Here is a 19,308-nt window from a genome sequence, read left to right on the forward strand (position 1 = left end):
AACAGGAGGAAAAACTCATATCTATCGATCTATTGCTTGTTTAAAAAAAAAAATTATTGTTTGGGAAGAAAACATGACAGAATTGTGCTTACTAGTCTCTCACAGCAAACGTTAAAAAAAAAGCTATCTCTTTGATTACACAGACAGGTTCAATATTACACAATAGTCACAATATTTCCTTTAAAGCCAAAGGCACCTGTTTAACTTTTTATCATCTACTCTTTCTGAATCTTAAAAATAGTCACTGCATGTCTACAATGACGTAGAAAAATAAAGGGCGTGTCCTCTGACTAATAAGGTAGTGGGAAATGTTCCTGTTATTAGATATTCCTGATTTCAGAGAGCTACCATTCCTCAAACCCCGTCAGTTGTCTTGACTTCCAAAAGACCGTCACAGGCAGCCGACTCGGATACTTCTTTGCTGATCTGCACGCTTAGAGTTCAAGCTCCATCTCCGCCGTGGTGAGCTCGACTCTCCGTACTATGTAGCTCCAGAGGCTGATGTTAGAGATGTCCCCCATCAACAACACTGCTCCCAGGTCAGCTCCAGAGGCAGATGTTGCTCATGGCCTGGCAGGTGGAGCTGGTCTCTGCAGGAGCCAGGTAGATCTTGCCGCTGGGGCAGACGCACACCTCGTATACGGCCTGCTCACGGGAGGCCTGATTGGGCGACTCAGTGTAGACGCCAAGCGGGAGCCTACCCAGCTGAATGGTTTGGGCATCTAAAAGTATCTGGAAGATAAGCCATCATGCGAGAAGTCATTCAAATAACACCGCTCAAGTTTCCCTGAAGTGAAGCATCACCAACTCAAACTGATAAATGATTCTCAGTAAAAACAATGTGACAGGTGCAGCACTGACCAGGTGAGCTAGGATAAGGAGGGAAGGAGGAACTCCATCTTCTCTCTGATCACTTTTATTTGGAACACCAAATTGCTCTTTTTTTAAATATCTTTAGCCAATTAATGTTAATGGCTAAACAAGATCCAAATAAATAAGTGCACAAAAGAGGAAGTTTTCAGTTCCAGCATCATTTTTAATCCTCCTCACCTCTCCCTCCGTGGACTCCAGCTGGAGATCCTTTCGACTGCTGACCTTCAGCGGCCCCTTGGCAGCACTCACTTCCACCCCTCTGGGAGCCTCCATGGTTAAGGTCCTTGTCGGAGACTCCAGCCTGAAAAAACGAGCACAAACGAAGAGATTTAGTGCATGAACTCATCAATCATTTGTGTTTACTTTCAAGATGTTTGCATAACTAAAAGCCTGCCTTTCAGTGTGATTTAAGAGCTGAGGTTACAAGGTCAGTTCAAGGTTATATTGATTGTTATTCAGCTCATAGTTTAGGAATATCCATCTGTAATTACTTGTTTGAAGCAGGATAATGGAATTCAAATCATATTGTTTCATAATGGTAATGATCATTTTGATTTATAGAGTACTTTTCAAGCCATATGCACAAAGTGCAAATTTAAAAACATGAAATATTAGGGACAATTGCAAGCTGTGCAAAATGAAACCTATGCATACATCCAAAGCTGGGCTGGATTTAATCAATGAATGGATTCACGATTTTGGGAATGTGTTTAAAATGAAAATAGATTTTCACTTTGACCTCCCTGAGCTCCTGTAGATCTCATCAGAAACAGGCAAAATATCAACATGGCGGCTAACATGCGCTAATAAAAGTGATATGTTTGTTCTACTGTACCATGCTACAGGGCATGCACAATAATGTGTTTTTAAACTTGGTTACAAACGTGTTTTTCTTTAGAGTTACTAAAGTACTTATCTTAAAAAGTGAAGTTTGGTGAAAGTTAAGTTTGTTTTTAAGATATATACATATTTTCCTGTATTGTGAATCCATAACATGAACGTGTTTTTGCTGTAGCACATCTACTAAACTAAATCAATAATACAAAAATAGAAGTTTATAGGGATGTCACTTGGCAATATAATTTTTTGGTTTTCCTAGACTGTAGATTTTATTTTATATTATTGGAAATTGGCTGCACGTTTTTAGTCCACAGAAAACCGCCTAAGTTGTCTAATTTTACAGTTTGTGGGTCGGAATGCACGCAAGCACTGAAAAAGTGAGTTTGTCTCATTTAAAAAGGTTCACATTTGGGCTGTTTTACAGTGGACGTAGATTTGGTTTTTTTAAGGAGCAACCATGTCCGAGTTAGATCAGCAGAACTGATTAAAGGCTCATAGCTGGTCATTTGTATCACAAGGAAGGAGGAAATAAACACCAGCAGCTTTGTTCATGGAGAACGTAGTCGTACCGTAGTCGTACACCGGTATTGAGCAGGATACGCATGTAGGAAGAGGCAGACATCTCTAATGGAGAACCGAGTAACACAAATTGACACAAATTGATGTCTAACACTTTTTAAAACAAAAACAAAAAAAACACATTTTGGATTTCTGTTTAACTTGCTACTTTATTACATGTATTTTGGGTGTTTGTAATACTTCTACACCTGTGGTGTTACAGCTGCTGTTCCTGTTTAAGGAGCTCTAATCCAGTACGGCTCCTAAACAGCACAACATTGCGTCAGCTGATTTGACCTTACAGCAACACTGAAGCTAATGCAATTTCCATTTTCCTCCCGTGGACTATTTGTTTACACAGGAAAAGATAAGTGCAAGAGCCAATCAATGTGGAATTAGTTTTCATAACTCATAACTGTTTCAAATTGATTTTCTCACTCCATCTTCCCCAAATCTGTTTTCAATGAATTTTAAATGGAAGACTTTAAGGAGTCGTCTCGAAATCGCTTAAATCTCCATACCCTCTGAAAGTGACACACATTTCGGATTATGCGCTATTGGAATAAGGAAGAAAAAAAAAAAGCTAAGCAAATGAATTTTATCTGCATGAAAAGCTTCTTTGACTTTAAATCGGCTTTCAGAAGATACCATTTGGAGAGGATTTGTTTGTGACCCGGGACTATTAGTGTCACAGACCTGTAGAAATAAAGATGTCTGCTCTGCTGTTTGTTTGATTTTATTCTTCTACTGCTCTTTTTTCTCTCACAGATATTACATTTAATTTAGCTGACGCTTTTCGTTTTATCCAAAGCTATTTACATTCATACGCCGTAGACGGGCTACGAGGAGCAACGGGGTTAAGTGTCAAGGACAAATCCACTGGGCCAGCGGAGCGGATTGAACCGCCGATCCGGGGATTGAAAGAAGGACTTGTCGCCCCGAGATATGCACAGACATGATTATGACATGTTGATTATTCTTTGTTTTTAATTCACAATATTCAGTTTGAGAAAGAAATTATATTTAACTATTACAATTATTTTTTTAACTTCCCCAGTCCCTCTCCCATAGCAACACACCATACTATGTATTATGCTATTCAATTAATTATATAAAGTTATTTGGTTGATAACATTTGAAAATAAAAGCCTGCTTTACTGTCTTTACGCCGTCACTGAAAACCCTCCTGCAGCCCAACCTATAATGGACTTTTCAGGATGTTGACACTCGAGAGTAAAAATAAATCTGATAACAATATAATTGTTAGTTGCAGTGCTAACAGAGAGGACACTTTAAAAGGACTAATGTCCATGTAGAGTTTTGACAGACCCCGGACAGTGTATGGCAATGATATATGTATGAACCGTATGACAGTCAGATACTTCCTCCCAACCCTTAAAACAATTATTTCCACGGTATCTTTATGTAATGTTCTTTCCTCTGCAGTCCAAACCGTTCTCTCATGGCCAAATAAGACAACCACAATAACAGAGAACAACCATTTTTCTCTGCAACGGTCAAAATTAGAAAAAAAAGAACCCACTCCTGCTGCACTGCATCTCAATCCCAACACATTGGAGGTAGAGAAGTCTGACCAGAGGTAAGTGGGACCAAGAGGAGTTGTTCTGTTCTGCCTTTATCTTCTTAATAAACCCGCCACTCTTGTGTGGCCACAGCTACGAGCAGTACTGAAAGCTGGTATGCGGCTGGCTGCACTGCAAGCAGACTTTAAACTGGAAGAGGAGTGCTCTAGTAGAGATGTAGAGAACATGAAATGTTCTGCTCTCTGATGCTGGGCCTAGAAATGTACCATGTGATGTCTGCGCCGTGAGGAAGCAGAGCCTTCAGATCCTGTGTGGTCGGCCTTTGCTTCTTAAAGTCAGACTACAGATTCCTATGTGCAACAAACTGCAACAAAAAATAAGTCATGTCAAGGGAATAGACGGGTTCCTTCTGAATGTGAACAAGATGACAGAAGTATCACGGTGAAATGTTCAGTGATGTATATACTCGAGGAACGGCTTAACCAAGAGACAGACCATAGCAATTTATCACAGCTTCCCTGCCTATTCTGACATCAGGAATCAGAGCACCATCCTCCAGAATGAGAAACAAAATGATCCGATTATGTAATTGACAGAAATATTTTCATATTTAGGGCTGCAATTCCTGGTTGGAGGGCTGCTACTATTATCAGACTGAGTGGGCAGCTGGCTAGGGAGTCAAAACATGAATCCACATTTGTGCTTGAACTCGGCACCAGAGGGTATTTTGAGAGATCCCTGCCAGGTGAGGGAGCTGATCAGAGCCCGACAAGAGCCACGACTGAAGGTAATGAAGCTGCGAGCTGAGAGCAGGACATGACAACCTGACATCGCTCCTGCAGGACGATAAAGTGCAACTATTCATATGTCACCACACACAAACATGTCTGCTACTTTCTTGGGCGTACAGTTGACAAAGAGGATGTGAGGAGTAAAAAATAAATAAAAATGAAACGCAGGGGACCAAAACAACTATAAATCAAACCGCTCAACTGTTCAGTTTCAGCACTTCTGCCTCTGCACTAAAAAATGCACACTGAAGTGTTGAAATTTAGTCGATTCATAAAAACAACCTCAATCAACTTTTGGTGCTCCCAATATTTGTGAGCATTTTGACCTTAATAAAATACTATATACACTAAAAAACTAATATTAATTTCGGCGTACATTTTAGTTGTATGTAGTGTTTGTTATAGTATAGTTAATGTCATGATGCATATACTATTGTAGTTTATTAAAGTTACTAATCTATACAAAGCATTTGCCCTTGTGTTTTCACATCTACATACATTTCCTAAATTACTTTTAATCCATTTAATGTACTTTGTTCTATTCTGAAATAAATGTGAACACAAATACAGGAAGCATTTTTCATTTTTTCCCCACTTATTTCAGCAATTTCAGTAACCAAAATCCATCTTCTCCTGTTTGTCAACACCTGACTGAATTATACTGACTTATAATGTTGGTCTTCCCATTGTATCTGAGAGTTATCGTGGTTCTTACCATCATTAGTTATTGTGCACACCAATCCGGTGGCAACATAAACCTGTACATCTTCTCCAATTCATCCTGATAGATTGCAATAACAAGAAGAAATTGAAGCAAACATGGATCAAATCCTGTCAATTGACATTGACGTGCACAAGGATAGTTTAAATAAATAGCAACGGCATTGTTGTACTCTGTATATTCAATTATTCAGAAGCAGCATCATGACGACAAGTGAAGACAAACTTGAGCGCTAGTGTACACAGACAAAGTGCTCAGGGAGAAGAACAGGTGCTTCAAAGAGTAAAGTGGATTTATTTGATTTAGTATCTGCTGTGTTTTTCTCCCAGATTACCGTTGGTTTGCAGAGAAATTAAAACACAGCACAAAGCAAAGATAATGCTATTTCTTTAAAGAGGAAAATAAGGGCAACATGGACACGAGCCAAGCCGTATCTTTATCATCTAGAGAGGTTTACAGACGGGTGGCGAGTGGTTTGAAACGGGAAATTGACTTGTCTCACTTTCAGGTTGGTGGTGAGACATATGGGTAATTTATGGCTGAAAAGCCCCCGGGTCATATATAAACATGCAAATTCCACTTTGTACACAGATGTTGACATTTTAGAAGAAAGCTCCACGTTTTCGTGATAAAAAGCATAATAAAGACCTGAATCGGCTGTGCAGAGTGCAAAGTGGAAAAGAGAAAGAAATTATGATATGAAGACTTAATTTTCATGATAAGAATTTATATTTGCGTCTTCCGCCACTCTAATTATATAGTATGATGTCATCATATTGGATGATAAATTAGATTTAAGTCATAATTTACTGTCTGGCTTTATGATGAAAAAGTGCCTGCTTTGGTGACATTAAAAGGATCAAGGGCGGCGAGAGGGAGTTCTCACAGATGGGGATGATTTTCTGGAACTTTATGTCAAACCAAAATAAACAGGATATAGATTAATATGCAGTTAGAGTTACTGTATTGTGCGCTCTTGTATAAATTATGCACCTAACCTAACTGACTGCTGTAAATGCAAGATCGTTCAGCTGTCTGTGGTTACCTTCTCACAGCAAGCGATGGGGTCGTGAAAGCACCATTTGGTTTTTTGGTCTCTAAAAGTGTAACTTTGATTATTGCTTATTTAGTTAATACTATTTAATCTTGTAAAGAGATATTCATATTACGTATAACCTTTGCTTCAATAACATTTGATGATTAACACATGGCAGGTTCTACGCCTGCTAGTGGTTCTGCAAAAGTTATTGAATATTATTGAAAAATATTGAACATGTTGACTGATATGCCACTGCAGTAATGGCAGCGTGTTTACTTTTCCCACAAACCAATTCCTATGTGAACAGACGCAGAGAAAAAGGAAAAACAACATAATAACAAAATTGTTGTTCGACTTGAATTCATGTCATTAATAGCCCACACAATTCTGTTTGTTACATGAGGCTTATATTTTTTAATATGACTAATTATTGTACTTTTTCTTTTAGAAAATGAATTGGGTTTAGATAAAAGGGACTTTTATTTTTAGCCCGACAGCACAGTTTATGCATCTGCTTGTTTGAAAGCTTTTCAGTCATTTGTTAGTGAAGGTACCATTTTGAAATAGTCTGAAGACATTATTTTTTTTAATGCAATATGTATTAAATTAAACACAAACTGAATCAAACTTTAATAAAGCGTAAATTGAATATCTTTGACAGAATATTAATTTAAATTTAAGAACATTGGGATGCCAATGAAGAAAAACATGACGTTGGAGCTTTTGGGTTCCAACTGTCTCCTGTTCGGTTTCCTCTCGTTAAGATTTTGGCCACATTGCAGATGGTCACCCCTAAACTGAGCCTGTGTGTGTGAATCCTGTGTGTGTGTGTGTGTGTGTGTGTGTGTGTGTGTGTGTGTGTGTGTGTGTGTGTGTGTGTGTGTGTGTGTGTGTGTGTGTGTGTGTGTGTGTGTGTACGTGTGCTTGCTTTAAAGTGAACCTCATTAGTATTCCCCTCACTCTAGAGGAATTAGATGCAAGAACACTGCTTTTTCTGCCAACTTTGATCCCAGCCCTCCCTTCAGGACCAGTAAGGTGGACAACAAACCACACTCGTTATAGCTCGTTAATGGCCCGACGCTGGGCTCGGAGCCTCGGGCGGAGTGCAGTGGGTATCACATGCTTGGGAGTGTAATGTATGAGCTTAATATGCATCTCAACCTTAGTAAGTTTAGCCATGCTCTCAACGCTTTAATCCATATCTGACTGCAATAGAGAATAACTAACAAATTAGCTCACCCCTCGGGTGTGAAATTAAAATGATGGTCAAGTCTAGTTTTAAATTTGTGCGATAACGAGCCGACCAGTGGATGCTTGAGTTTACAAGAGGGTGCTTGAAAATAATTATATCATGAATAATGGTTACTGCCACGTTTTCTTTTTTTCAGGGCAGGCATTGACTTTGAAATGCCATGGAACATTTATCATCATTATTTAAAGATCTGCATTATAATTCAACAGGATAGGAACATGTGACATTAAGCTTTAATGAATTTCTGTTAAGTCAAAGAATATGAACTTACTTCAGGTCTTCAGAAGCCTTCGCCTGGATCAGGGGAGTTTCAACTGAATGTCCGAACACGGCACCTTCCAAGCCTAGAGAGAATGTATACTTTTATAATTCATAAAATGAAAGCCAAGGATGTGTTTACTACGGCTTGGTATTGCACCTGAAGGCTTGGCACCGACTGAAAGACATCTGTAGTGCAGTAAAAGAAACTATCCCAGGGTGCCATTTGGTTCAAACAAACTCGGGAACATTTGGCTGTTTGGTTTGTTTCATCTGGTGTAAAAGCTGTCAATCAAACCTCCGTATGGACCAAGACTTCCCACTTTCAAGCCAGCTCTGGTTTCCTTTGAAATGTATTTGTTTTGTCATTTTGGACCTCGACATCAGACGATTATCAAGTGAGAGTGCAGCACCTTTACCTGTGACAGTGAACTTTTCTGTTGTCATGATGACCTCCTCCTCATTTGCAGTGAACAGCAGTCGGCTTCCGTCTTGACTTCGTAGCTGCAGCCTCTGGCACTGGGCCTCCACGGCCTCAGGTCCTGCAGAGCGGGAGACATCCAGGTTGGCGCCTCTGGTTTTCACCATAATAATACTATAAACACTGATTATACCCAAGAGGTGCTGGAAATCAAATTGCAAGACTTGGACGCCAAGAATATTTGTTTAGCTCTGAAGCATTGTTTAATATCTCATGAAAAATTCCAGGACTAAACGTATATTGTAGTTTAATGATGAAAAAGCATTAAAAGAACAGATTTCCACCTAAAAAGTTTTATAATCTGCAATGCCAACAATAATGTTCTTTTTCCAAATGGTGCTGTCAAAAAAAGGTTGCCTTATGCTTTGCGAATCAGCTTTGGAAAACTATGTTTGGGCATGTAAGACCATTAGCAATGTGAAACACTGTAGTGCTTGCTCTGCAAATCAAAGTGCCTAACAAAGCTGGATCAGCCATGCCTTTACAATGGATGAGACAAATAAGTAATCTGGTGAGGAATATTAATGATTGTTCTCCAGACTTTGGTGCTTTTCCAGATGTGAATGCAGAAACTTTTAACGTCTGCCTTTCTCGCACTCTCCCTTTCTCTCTTCCATTAATCCATCGGCTAGGAAATGTAATTATTCTCACCAAGTTTCATCTAATTTAAGACAAAATGCACTTTCTACAAAAGCAGGCACTAATTTTCTGAGGAAGGTCAAGCGTGACAAAAAATTGTCACACTATCACCAGTCTTGTCAAATCAGTATCAACTCTCAACTTGTGTTGGCTGAGATCAATAGCTATTAATGTTAATAAGCAGGTCATATGCATTCCAGTGGTCATTAATCATGTAAATGACTTTGGTAATTTGGACTGACTGATGGTAAAACTTGATAGTAATAATAATAATAATAATAATACATTGCCCTTTCAAAAAGAACCTCAAAGGTTCACGTCTGGAAGACACTACAGAGTCTTTTCTGAAGGCACATAGACGATTAAAGAGAATTTAAAGATGAATTGTTCCGCTGATCTTGATTAAAGTCATTAACAAAATAAGACTGATCAGGCAATTTACAGTCAGGGCTGGCTTAATCTAAGATCACTTGTTAATAATTTGTACAGAGAGCGAGAGAGAGAGAGAGCGAGAGAGAGAACCCAAGTGTAAATTAACATGTTACCCAGACAATTATGTGATTATTTCAACATTAAATTAAACAAAGGCAAAACAATAAAATAAAAACTACCTTCAGGCCAGGTGTTTTCCATCAGCTGTCAAAGGCAAGTGGTGATTTATGATCTCAAATAAAAAAAGCTTCCAACTAGACCATGTGTACGATAGTCATGAGTGGAGACTCACCCACTGTGAGCTGACCGGTCAGCTGGCCGTGGTCGTTTCTGGCATTCAGCGTTACATTCTTTTCTGATCCCAGGACCAACAAGCTATCCTAGGGGAAGCATGGATGTGGAAGGAGAGTGAGACCGAAAGAGGGGGGACGAGAGAAGAGAAAAGAAATATGTTATATTGGGATCTTACTAACTTTTCTTTGTCATTATGCCACTAGCCTAAACTTGGGTCTTATTTTTGTACTTTCAGATATCATTTTTACTGGTTTGTATTAAAATAATAATTAAGATGTACCACTATAACAAAGTCCAAGGGAGCAAGAAGCACAAGCAGCCAAACAGGTTGTAGAAAAGCCAAGAGTTAAACCAGATCTACTCCAGTTGCTTTAAAATAAGAATGCTCTTTTTAACTCAAGATAACTCAATTATCTTTTAAATCCCCATACTAAGCGGCTAATCGAGTCATTGATGATCTATAAGTGCAACCGCGTGAAAAACGAAGCAGGTTGTTCTGTACTGCATGGCCTGAAACTTTACTAGATTTAAACATGAAATCAAACTACATTAAGACTAAAATGGACCAACAACCAGGTGACAGGTGTAGGAGTATCCTACTTCCCTGGAAGTGAAGTGAAGTAGGAAGTGAAGTGTATGCACATATTGGCGCTATACAGCAGTGTTTGTGTACATTATTTCTGTCTCCCAAAAGAAAAGTAGCAACTGTGAAATGTAAGCATTTGTTGTTTTAAATATGAGATAATAGTTCTGCCCCAATGCAGTCGACTAGGTTTGATTAACTTCATGCTTTCCCAAAATAACTGTCAAATTGTAGCACATTTTGGGTATAACTTTGCAGAGGTCATTTGGTTTATTTTCATTCCCTCCTTGCACATTCCCAATATAAATGTGCATCATGAAAATAAGTTCACCAGGAAGCACAGGATCATGAAGAAATTGGAGTTTTTGATTCGAAGCGTCCCTTTAAAGATTGCATAGGTCTTAAAACAGTTTCCTGGGGGCAGTTGCTCTGAACACTTCTTTGAGATCACATAAAAGGCTTTTTAATCACTGCGTCCGTTGAAGAAGGTCAAGTGCAGATCAGAATGAATGCACATAAATGGAGCCTGTTGTTGTCGGTGCAATGGGCCCCGTCAGACTGAAAGATTACCATGGCTGCTGTAAGGCAAAGGATGCTTCCCTGCATACAATGAATAGGATCACAGCTGAAAACAAGAGCATGGCACACTGCGTCGATGAAATGGTCAAAAACAAAGCAACCTCTGATGGTACTACCTTCCTGTGAGCGAGTCAGTGCAAAATAAATTGCAGACTTTTAAAGCACAGATAAAGAGCTCTGCTTAGGATTTAATTAAATGTAATCCTAACCAAATATTTGCATAAATATATTTGAATTTTAATTATTTTTGATTGTACTAGAAGCTAATTTGCATACTAAGCTGAACAAATAAATATAATGAATACTAAAAATTGCAGAGTTGAAAGGCACGCTTATTAGGCCTCTTTCTATGTAAGGCCCTCCTATTTCAATGTAATACTGTTTGTCAAACTAAACTGGTTCTAGCCAGCTTGGATGTTCAGGTCTCTGGGGCACTGCTGCTGCAAATAAACTTTGATTTTAAACGGAGACATGTGGATGCTTTAGCCCACCTGCAGACCGGTGCTTACAGTCGTCTTTGTCGTGCATCACCAATGCAAGTAGGGGAGACTCGGTGAGGGAGAAGTTTCATACCTGCATCTGATGCTATTAATAGATTAGTCAGGGTCCCCGGAGACGATGAGGAGAGCCAACAGTCTGAACAGCAGAGATTTGATTAACTGTATCTGTTGAGGCTGAGTATCTAATTCAAAGATGCAATTTTAAAGTTCTCTTGATTTCAAATTGCAAAACTAGCTAAAAGACAAGACGAAAATAATTGTACTGTAAAAATGATCACACGTGGATGATTATCTCTGTTAGGATTCCTGTCTGCTCCCAGTGTGTGTTCCTGTTCTCCCCCCCCCCCCCCCCCCCCCCATGTGCTTATGTTTTGTTTTTGTGTGTCAGCCTACAGTTTCCACCCCCCATGTTCCGCCCACTACCACGCCCCTCTCCTCTCCTTTGGCTCAGCTGTGGCTCATCCCAGTGATCACCGCCTGCTGGCTTAAATATTAAATACTACGCCGTTTCCCCAGCGCGTCGTCAGTCCGTCTGGACTCATCTCTCGTAAATCTGTACTCCGATACAGTAAAGATCTTTACCTGTCTGTTTTGTCTCCTGCTCTCTGATCCCTGGGGATCACCTGTGCGAAGAGGTTTCCTACGGAGTACACCGGTCGAAGCCTGTGCCTATCGTTGACTGTGTCAGACCTCGGGCCTCCACATAGTCTCGCCGTCCTATCCCTCCAGACCGTGTCCAGGTGAATTCGGTTGAGAGGGGGAGTGACTTTGGTTGGTTTGTTTATTCTTTGGTTCCTCCTGCTTGTTTATGAATAAAGTCCTTGGCTGGATTAAATCTGCTGTGTGAGCGTGTGTTTGGGTCCACCAACTACACCATATCATAACAATCTCAGCCATTTATTTGCTCACTATATAAATGCTCAACTTTGTGTTCATTGCAAGCTTAATTATAATTTGTATGAAATAGATATGTTTACAGAAGGCTTTATACGTTTTTGTTTTTTTAAAGCAATAAATTGTGACTGCTCATATGTTAAATTGTATGTCTCTACAGAACCATCACTAAGGAGGTGAACATTCGCAACAGAACATGAATGTTGATATATGTGGAAAAGTTGTATCTACTGTACTTCCCTGGCCTTCTGCCTCATTTATATCCACCTGCTGTAAGCGGCCTTTAACCGCGTCGAACCAAAGGCCAAACAGGCTGCAGGCTAATGCACTACAGCAGACGGGTTTTTAGTCTAAACGCATTCAAGCAGAGAGGAGGAACTATTCACTGAAATCCACTTCTGCAAATAAAAAATGGTAAACAAATAAAATTGTTCCATCCATCATTGAAATTCACTCGAATACAATAATTTACAAAATACTAAACTACATATCCAACTTGCCTCTGCTAAAAATGAACATGCTCATACAATCCAATTTGACCTCTGTTGTCCTCAAGTAGCGGCCGACATCATTATCCTGATGCATGTGCAAAGCAGGAGCTATTCCATGTCAAATCCCAAGATTTGTTTCCTTTGTGTATTCTCTTCAGGTGTTTGCGGAACATTTATCAGAAATCAAATATGCATTAGCTCAACAAGATAGAATGTGAATTTTGCAAAAATAAATATTGTATAGTGAATAATTTATCTTCCATTTAACTCCTGACCGTAGTCTGCATGGATTCACCATTGATACACTTGCGGATCTGCTAAAAATACTTTCTTTGGCAATCCAACATTTTAAAAATGGAAAGCTTCCTTAAGTAAGAGAAACAGATTTGTTGGACACAAACCAGAAAAATATACCTTTCCATAAAATGTTTGAAGAAAACCATTTTACAGTTTCACCAAGTTTGTGTGAGCAACGTGAAAGGAAAGAAATACCTGCTCAAACGTTTAGCTTCACAAACACTGGCAACCATGAATGCAATGTTCATCCCATGAGTGACAGATTAAAAAAAATTATGAAATTACAAGCGTCTAAATGATTGAATCTGCTTGAAATAAAAAGTAGTATTGTGGCTTTCACAGCCAATGAATAATATGCGTGACATTTGACACTAAGGTCGTCCTGTCAAAATCTTTTTCATGGTTCTCGTATTGGCTTCTTTTTGCCAAAGCAATTCAGGTGTGCGTGTTCTATGCCGCCTTTAAAAGCCGACAGATGGATGGATGGATGGATGGATAAGCAGACGTGCATAGGGGAAGCCCCCAGGGTGAGGAGAAAATTATCTATAAAATATTCCATCCATCCATCCGCCTGTCAGATTTGACAGACAACTCAACGGGTTTAACTGCAAGTGGCTGCAGAAAGAGACCAACTGAGGTTGTGGTCGAAGAGTCAAAAAAATCTAAACTCTTTTCTTTTACCTAAAAGGAAAACGTAATGAGTTTAAGACAGACGGCAGGACAATTTGTAAGGATCAAGGAAAAGATAACTGTGGTGCTAAAAGGGAATCAGCTCTTCCTCGACGGCAGACAGATGTCTGTGTCTTTAGCGACTTTCTTTGGAACACATTGACAATCTCAATGCTGCACAATTCAAGTAAGGATTCCGGTCAAACAGGATCACATCTCTCAATCTAGCCAGAGTACAAATAAACAACGGCAGCAGATGTTTTTGACGGCAGAATAGTGAGTCGCTTTAAATGCTGCAACCGCAAGGAATTGTGGGATGTCATTATCTCCTTTCCTTTGGTAAAGGATAATCCGAAACATATTGAAGTACAGTTCTTTAGTATTTACAGAATTCAAACAGCTCTTATCATGGCTGCCACTTCATACTTCTGGGTCATTTCACTCAGTTAGGAACCTCCCTAAGCAAAAAATAAAAGAAGACTATTCTACGATAGATATATTACAACAATCATAATATTGATTGTCTGTAGTTTCAAGCAGAAGTGCCACATAAGGTCTATTTTAGGTGTGAAAGCAACAATGGGGCTTTTAAGTCTGTCAGTCACGTTGGTGCCAAAGACTGGAGAGGCAGTTATGACCGTCTGGGTTCATCTGTTCATGCAGAGCCCAGCAGGCAGGAAATGTGAAGCATCAACACAAATATAAGATTCTGGAGTCTGCACTTCACTAATTCAGTTTAGTTCTTGTATAGTAAACGTGTGTTAGGACAACATTAAACACTATAATTCTCAGAGTTAAAACAGTAATAACTGACTTTTTGACCACTTTGCTGACCAATATTTACTTTTTTATTAACAGTCTGTTTTAGTTCTATTCAACTCCCAAAAGGGAATTACACGGCTCTTTAGCTGCTAAAAGCTGCTGTTCAGTGCTGCGTATTAAGCATACAGGGTTTGTAGAGGTTCTTTTGCTGCTGCTGCAAACAAAGCAAACAATTAGCTGCATGATGCAAAAGAGTTGAGGAGAACCGCAGAGTTGGGTGAGAATTCTCTGGGAGTTTGTCACAACAAGAGATCCTTTTCACATAAAAGTAGTTATTTAATCCATTGTTATCATTACAAATATTTTCAAATGTGCAACAATTCTGCAAATGAAATACAATATGATTTCATGGCTTCCTTACTTTGTTTTGGTTTATATTTTTGGATTCGTACCATGTGTGTATTTGTTAACATGGGTGGCGAACAGCTGTATAATTGTAGTCATTTATAAAGCCATTATTTCTAAATATCAATGCAGAAAATGGTCTGTAATACGCAATATGACTGCAAATGGCCTGTAAAAGTGTTTGCACAACTCCTAAAAAACACATTTGCTGTACTGAATGCATTTTTGTTTTGTTTTTACTTGGCAGGGATTGCAACTAACGTAAACCGCTTGTGCAAAGTTACCAGCTCTCATGCAAAATGCAACGGAGAGCGCTGATTCAAGGGGCTGCTTAGCCTGTTATTTGCTGCCAGATATCAAAGTTCCTGCCAAAAACACGGAGGGAGTTATTTCCACTTGGTATTTACAGATTATGGCTTCAGTCATTGCTGAAGATTCAAAGCACTAATTGATCCAGGAGAAGTAAAACTAAAGCTACTTTGAGTTCAGCCTTGACTCTGAACATCTAAAAAGAATAATCATACTATATTTAACTTCTGTGGCGCACTACAAAGTTCTCTGCAGTTCGATGTGATGACTTATTGATTAGTGCTGGTTATCTGAATCGACAACAGCACTGTGGTGTAAACTCATTGGATAACCATAATCCCCGCTCTCGCAGTGCTCGACATATTTTCTCAGGTGAGAAATATCGAGTGACCCACAGAGATTTTTGTCCTGCAAATATCTCTGGTGCTGGTAGATAAGGGGGCAAACTGCACAGCCTGTCTGTAAAACAAGACAGTAAAAATGTCTGCAGGTGGTACTGAACTGGAGAATGAAATATTGGCTTGGGCGTCCGCTATGGCCTTGAGGTGTTTGCTTTTGCTAAGCCCACGACTGTTATATTTAAATCAACATTTAGCTCCAACTACAAGATCAAAGAGCACGAGGGGGATATTCCAAGTTGTTTCTCAATCTGCTGTGGCAAATTGTACCCACTGTCGAGCCACTTCCACCATTGAGTTCCCTAAAAAAAAATCTAATTTACACAGAACCCCAGTTTCCAGTGCTTGAAATTGCTTTCTGCACCATGTCCAATCACTGAGAAAGAGGATGATCCAACGGAGCGTCTGTGATTCGTGTGGGAGAAGAAAATTTGGATCAACTTTGCACTGGAGCTGTGTTGGTTAATCTACTAAACATCAAAGAGGGGAAGAAGGAGGGAGGAAGAGGGGAATTTATCGTGTGGGTTTGATTGGAAATCCAGCGGGGGGACTCTGGTCCCTCTGTAATCGTCTGTAATCTCCTGTAGGTTTGTATGTAGCCTGAGAGGAGCTGAGAGGCACCCTATTACCCATCTCCTGCCGATGGGAGGCCCTGATAGTGCACTGTTGAAGGAGGACAGGAAATGAGGAGGAGGAGCACAGGACAGAGTGTAATCTCTCCAATCCAAGCACAAATATAAGGTAACATCAAAGTATCGTCAAGTCAGCGCTCCGAGTGAAGCCTCCCTTTGTTGCAAACTGAGCATAACATCCATAACATTGTGAGATCAATACCCGTTTGTCTGCAGCTTTGGAGAGATCTTTCCAGGCGAGAGATTTTCTCACGCCTTTCAGTCGATGATAGTTATTCCTTGTTTATCAGTGCAGTAAAGTGTTAACCTACAGGCCAGTTTAAGTAGTTGAGAAGAGCGCAGGAGGCAATTTACCCTTCGAGACTGGATCTCGTTCACGTAGAGAGGCAGGAGAAACTCAGAGATTCCCTCCAGGCGAATCCCATCCTGCTTCAGCTGAAGGCTTCCCATTCCTTCCTGCAACATAATGATGGCCGTCAGTGTTGTGATGAGTAGCGCATATTTTCCTGATTTGATTTAAAGTATTATAGCTTTTCGAATGCATAAAATTTCGAATCCTGCTGTTGCTGAATTAGGAAGAGGAGTAGCAGCCGCGTGCCAGAAGGGCAGCAGCGTTGAGTGACAGGCAAGAAGTAGGACATGACATCGAGGTGACAATGCCACAGACACTCAGTGGAGTCAGAGTGACAGGCTGCATGCAGTGGGAGGCTGACTGAGGAGAACCAGGCTAATGTGGCAGTGAATGTTGAGATTATTCATGAAAATGACAAAATAATCTGATTCATGCTCATGCAGATTTATGTTAGCTGATTGTGGATACAGAGTTTTATAATGACGTTGACGAGAAGACTGCATTTGGATGGATCGATCATGTCCGCTTGATAAGTTAGCATCGTCCCTGTTATCTACCTGGTGGATCAAATCATTGCATTTCTTCATTTAGTCACGTTGATTGTCTGTATGCTCACTGCTTTTAGAGTCGCTATGCATCAAAAGCCAGATTAAATGACACATGCAGAAGCCAGCCATAAACGACAATACACAGGTTTACACCCAACTTCTGGCCATAGTTTTAGATTTTTTGACATATTTCTGACTGGCAATTAGTTTCCATTAATTGTTGTGTGGTGTGAAAAATCAGGTTCTTGAAAAGGTGTGTATCCAAAGTGAGGATCCTGTTATTTCAAGTCAAATGGCCCTCCACAAGGTCTACATTGACTTCAAGAGTAACACTTTCAAAAAAATAAACGTTGCTCGTTACATAAAAACAATAGGTAGGCTCACGCTATTTTCCTTTTTATTTCCTTTACAAATTAAGACTATAATGCTTGGCACAATTTTGGATTAATGTCCTTCAGCAGCAATATTTAGAAGATGTGAATTGATGCAGAATCTTAAAAAAAAAAAAAATTCTTACTGGAATTGTTTCCCCTTCCACCCCTATTACAGATAGTTCAGCAGAAATTGGACAAGGCTTTATGTTGCCACACCACAATAAGCAAAGTAATGTTCGACAGCAGCTTCGTTCGGGTCCGAGTGAACAGATGGGCCCTGTGTGGTGCGTTGAAAGAGTCCATAGTGCTAGCTGCACAAATAGATTGAGATAGTAAATTATAGCGGCTGAGAGTGAGGAGAACTTCATCATACATGACAGAGAGCCAGGATTGGGGACAGACGGAAGGACAAAGTCAGAAGAGCAGAGGAGGTGGGTGGGGAGTGGGGAGTTATGTGTCCTCTATGTCAGCAGCCAGACGTTAAAGTCCCTCCTGTGCTGAAGTGGAGGCGATGTGGTGGGTGTGACGAGTTCAGTACAAGCTGCAGTCGGTTTGACGAGTAGGCGGGAGGCGGGACAAACAGGAGGGTGTTATGTGCTGAAGGCCTGGATGAGTTCCTCAGCATCAGTGAAAGAAATGAACAAATGAAGGTGATGCATCCGAGGGGTTAAAAACACCAACCGGAAGATTTTGCTTCGTGAGATATAAAATACAAGTGTAGTGCAAAAGATATCCAAGGTCACCTTGTTGTCCTCAACAAGCAGACAGCGGTTGTTTAGTGAATGACGTGGATCTGCCTCATCACAGCTGAGCTTTACAGTATTCTACGTGTTGATCCGGTGCAGAGGAGGTGAGGTGTCGGAGATGTTGCAGATACTTAACACTTAATCCAGATAACACTTAACAGTCCATGTGACTTGACTAAGTGAAGTCAAGAATGAATGAATCACACATCCAGGTGTGCTTGTGAACATTTTTCTGTCCACAAAAAGCAATAACTGGTTTTGGATGGAATGGGTTTGGTTTTTGAGTAGGGATTAGCAGTGGAGTTGGCATTTGGAGCACATAAAAAGGCATTTCATGTTTATTTACTGTTCATTTTTTTGTCTTTTGCATGACATTTCAAAGTCCTCAAAACACATTTCCACAAGTTTTTGACGAGATAACACATTTTGGAATTTGTATAGAGTGGTGCAAGGATAGCATATTTATGTAGGCCAACCCCGGAAGTGTGCATCACATTGGTTTCCTCAACAAAGTCAGCATGACAACGTTTTATAGTCTCATTTAGCCATTTGTTAGCAACTGCCTTTTTTCGGACACTTAATTCATTCAATGTTAAGTCTCTTAAGCTTGTGTTCACATTTCAGGCATCTAACAAAAAAAACATCCCTAAGACCCATTGACCTTGTGCAGAAGTGCTTTAGGGCTCATTCCTGCACCACTCTCTTGTGATCTCCATCTTAAATGTGAGCCAAAGAACATGAAAGTAACAGAGTGATTTAAAATGTAAAAGATCAGTGTACAAGATATGAGTGGTACTACTGAGTCTGCAAAAACTGTTGTCACGTCTAAAGTCGAAGAAAATAACCCCGGAGGCTATTGGGACTTCTCACAAGTGTTAATATTGGATTTCATTTTGAAGTAAATGCCAGCGGCGGTGCATTTGCAGCCATTCTGCCAACAGTTTGTTGACATGGCTGTTGTCATTTTCACCAAGTGGCAGATATCAGAATAAACGTGAACTTGCCTGCTCGGAATTGCGGTTTAAACTATATGGTGTGAACACAACA

At 39.9% G+C, this 19,308-nt stretch overlaps 1 protein-coding gene across 2 annotated transcripts in view; it reads right to left on the bottom strand.

Annotated features, from left to right (window-relative positions):
• Positions 1-19,308, bottom strand: part of LOC117748185 (zeta-sarcoglycan-like) — a 36,151-nt gene continuing 16,843 nt past the window's right edge. For both annotated transcript variants that reach the window (XM_034557829.1, XM_034557828.1), the window contains exons 3-8: positions 16,596-16,697; positions 9,721-9,808; positions 8,296-8,418; positions 7,890-7,962; positions 1,051-1,174; positions 1-732 (exon numbers count right to left, since the gene is read on the bottom strand). In XM_034557829.1, coding sequence (XP_034413720.1) covers positions 541-732; positions 1,051-1,174; positions 7,890-7,962; positions 8,296-8,418; positions 9,721-9,808; positions 16,596-16,697 — 702 coding nt within the window. In that variant the 3' untranslated portion in view covers positions 1-540. The remainder of the gene's footprint in view (positions 733-1,050; positions 1,175-7,889; positions 7,963-8,295; positions 8,419-9,720; positions 9,809-16,595; positions 16,698-19,308) is intronic.

Source organism: Cyclopterus lumpus, chromosome 18, assembly GCF_009769545.1.
Source record: "Cyclopterus lumpus isolate fCycLum1 chromosome 18, fCycLum1.pri, whole genome shotgun sequence".
Taxonomy (NCBI): Eukaryota; Metazoa; Chordata; class Actinopteri; order Perciformes; family Cyclopteridae; genus Cyclopterus; species Cyclopterus lumpus.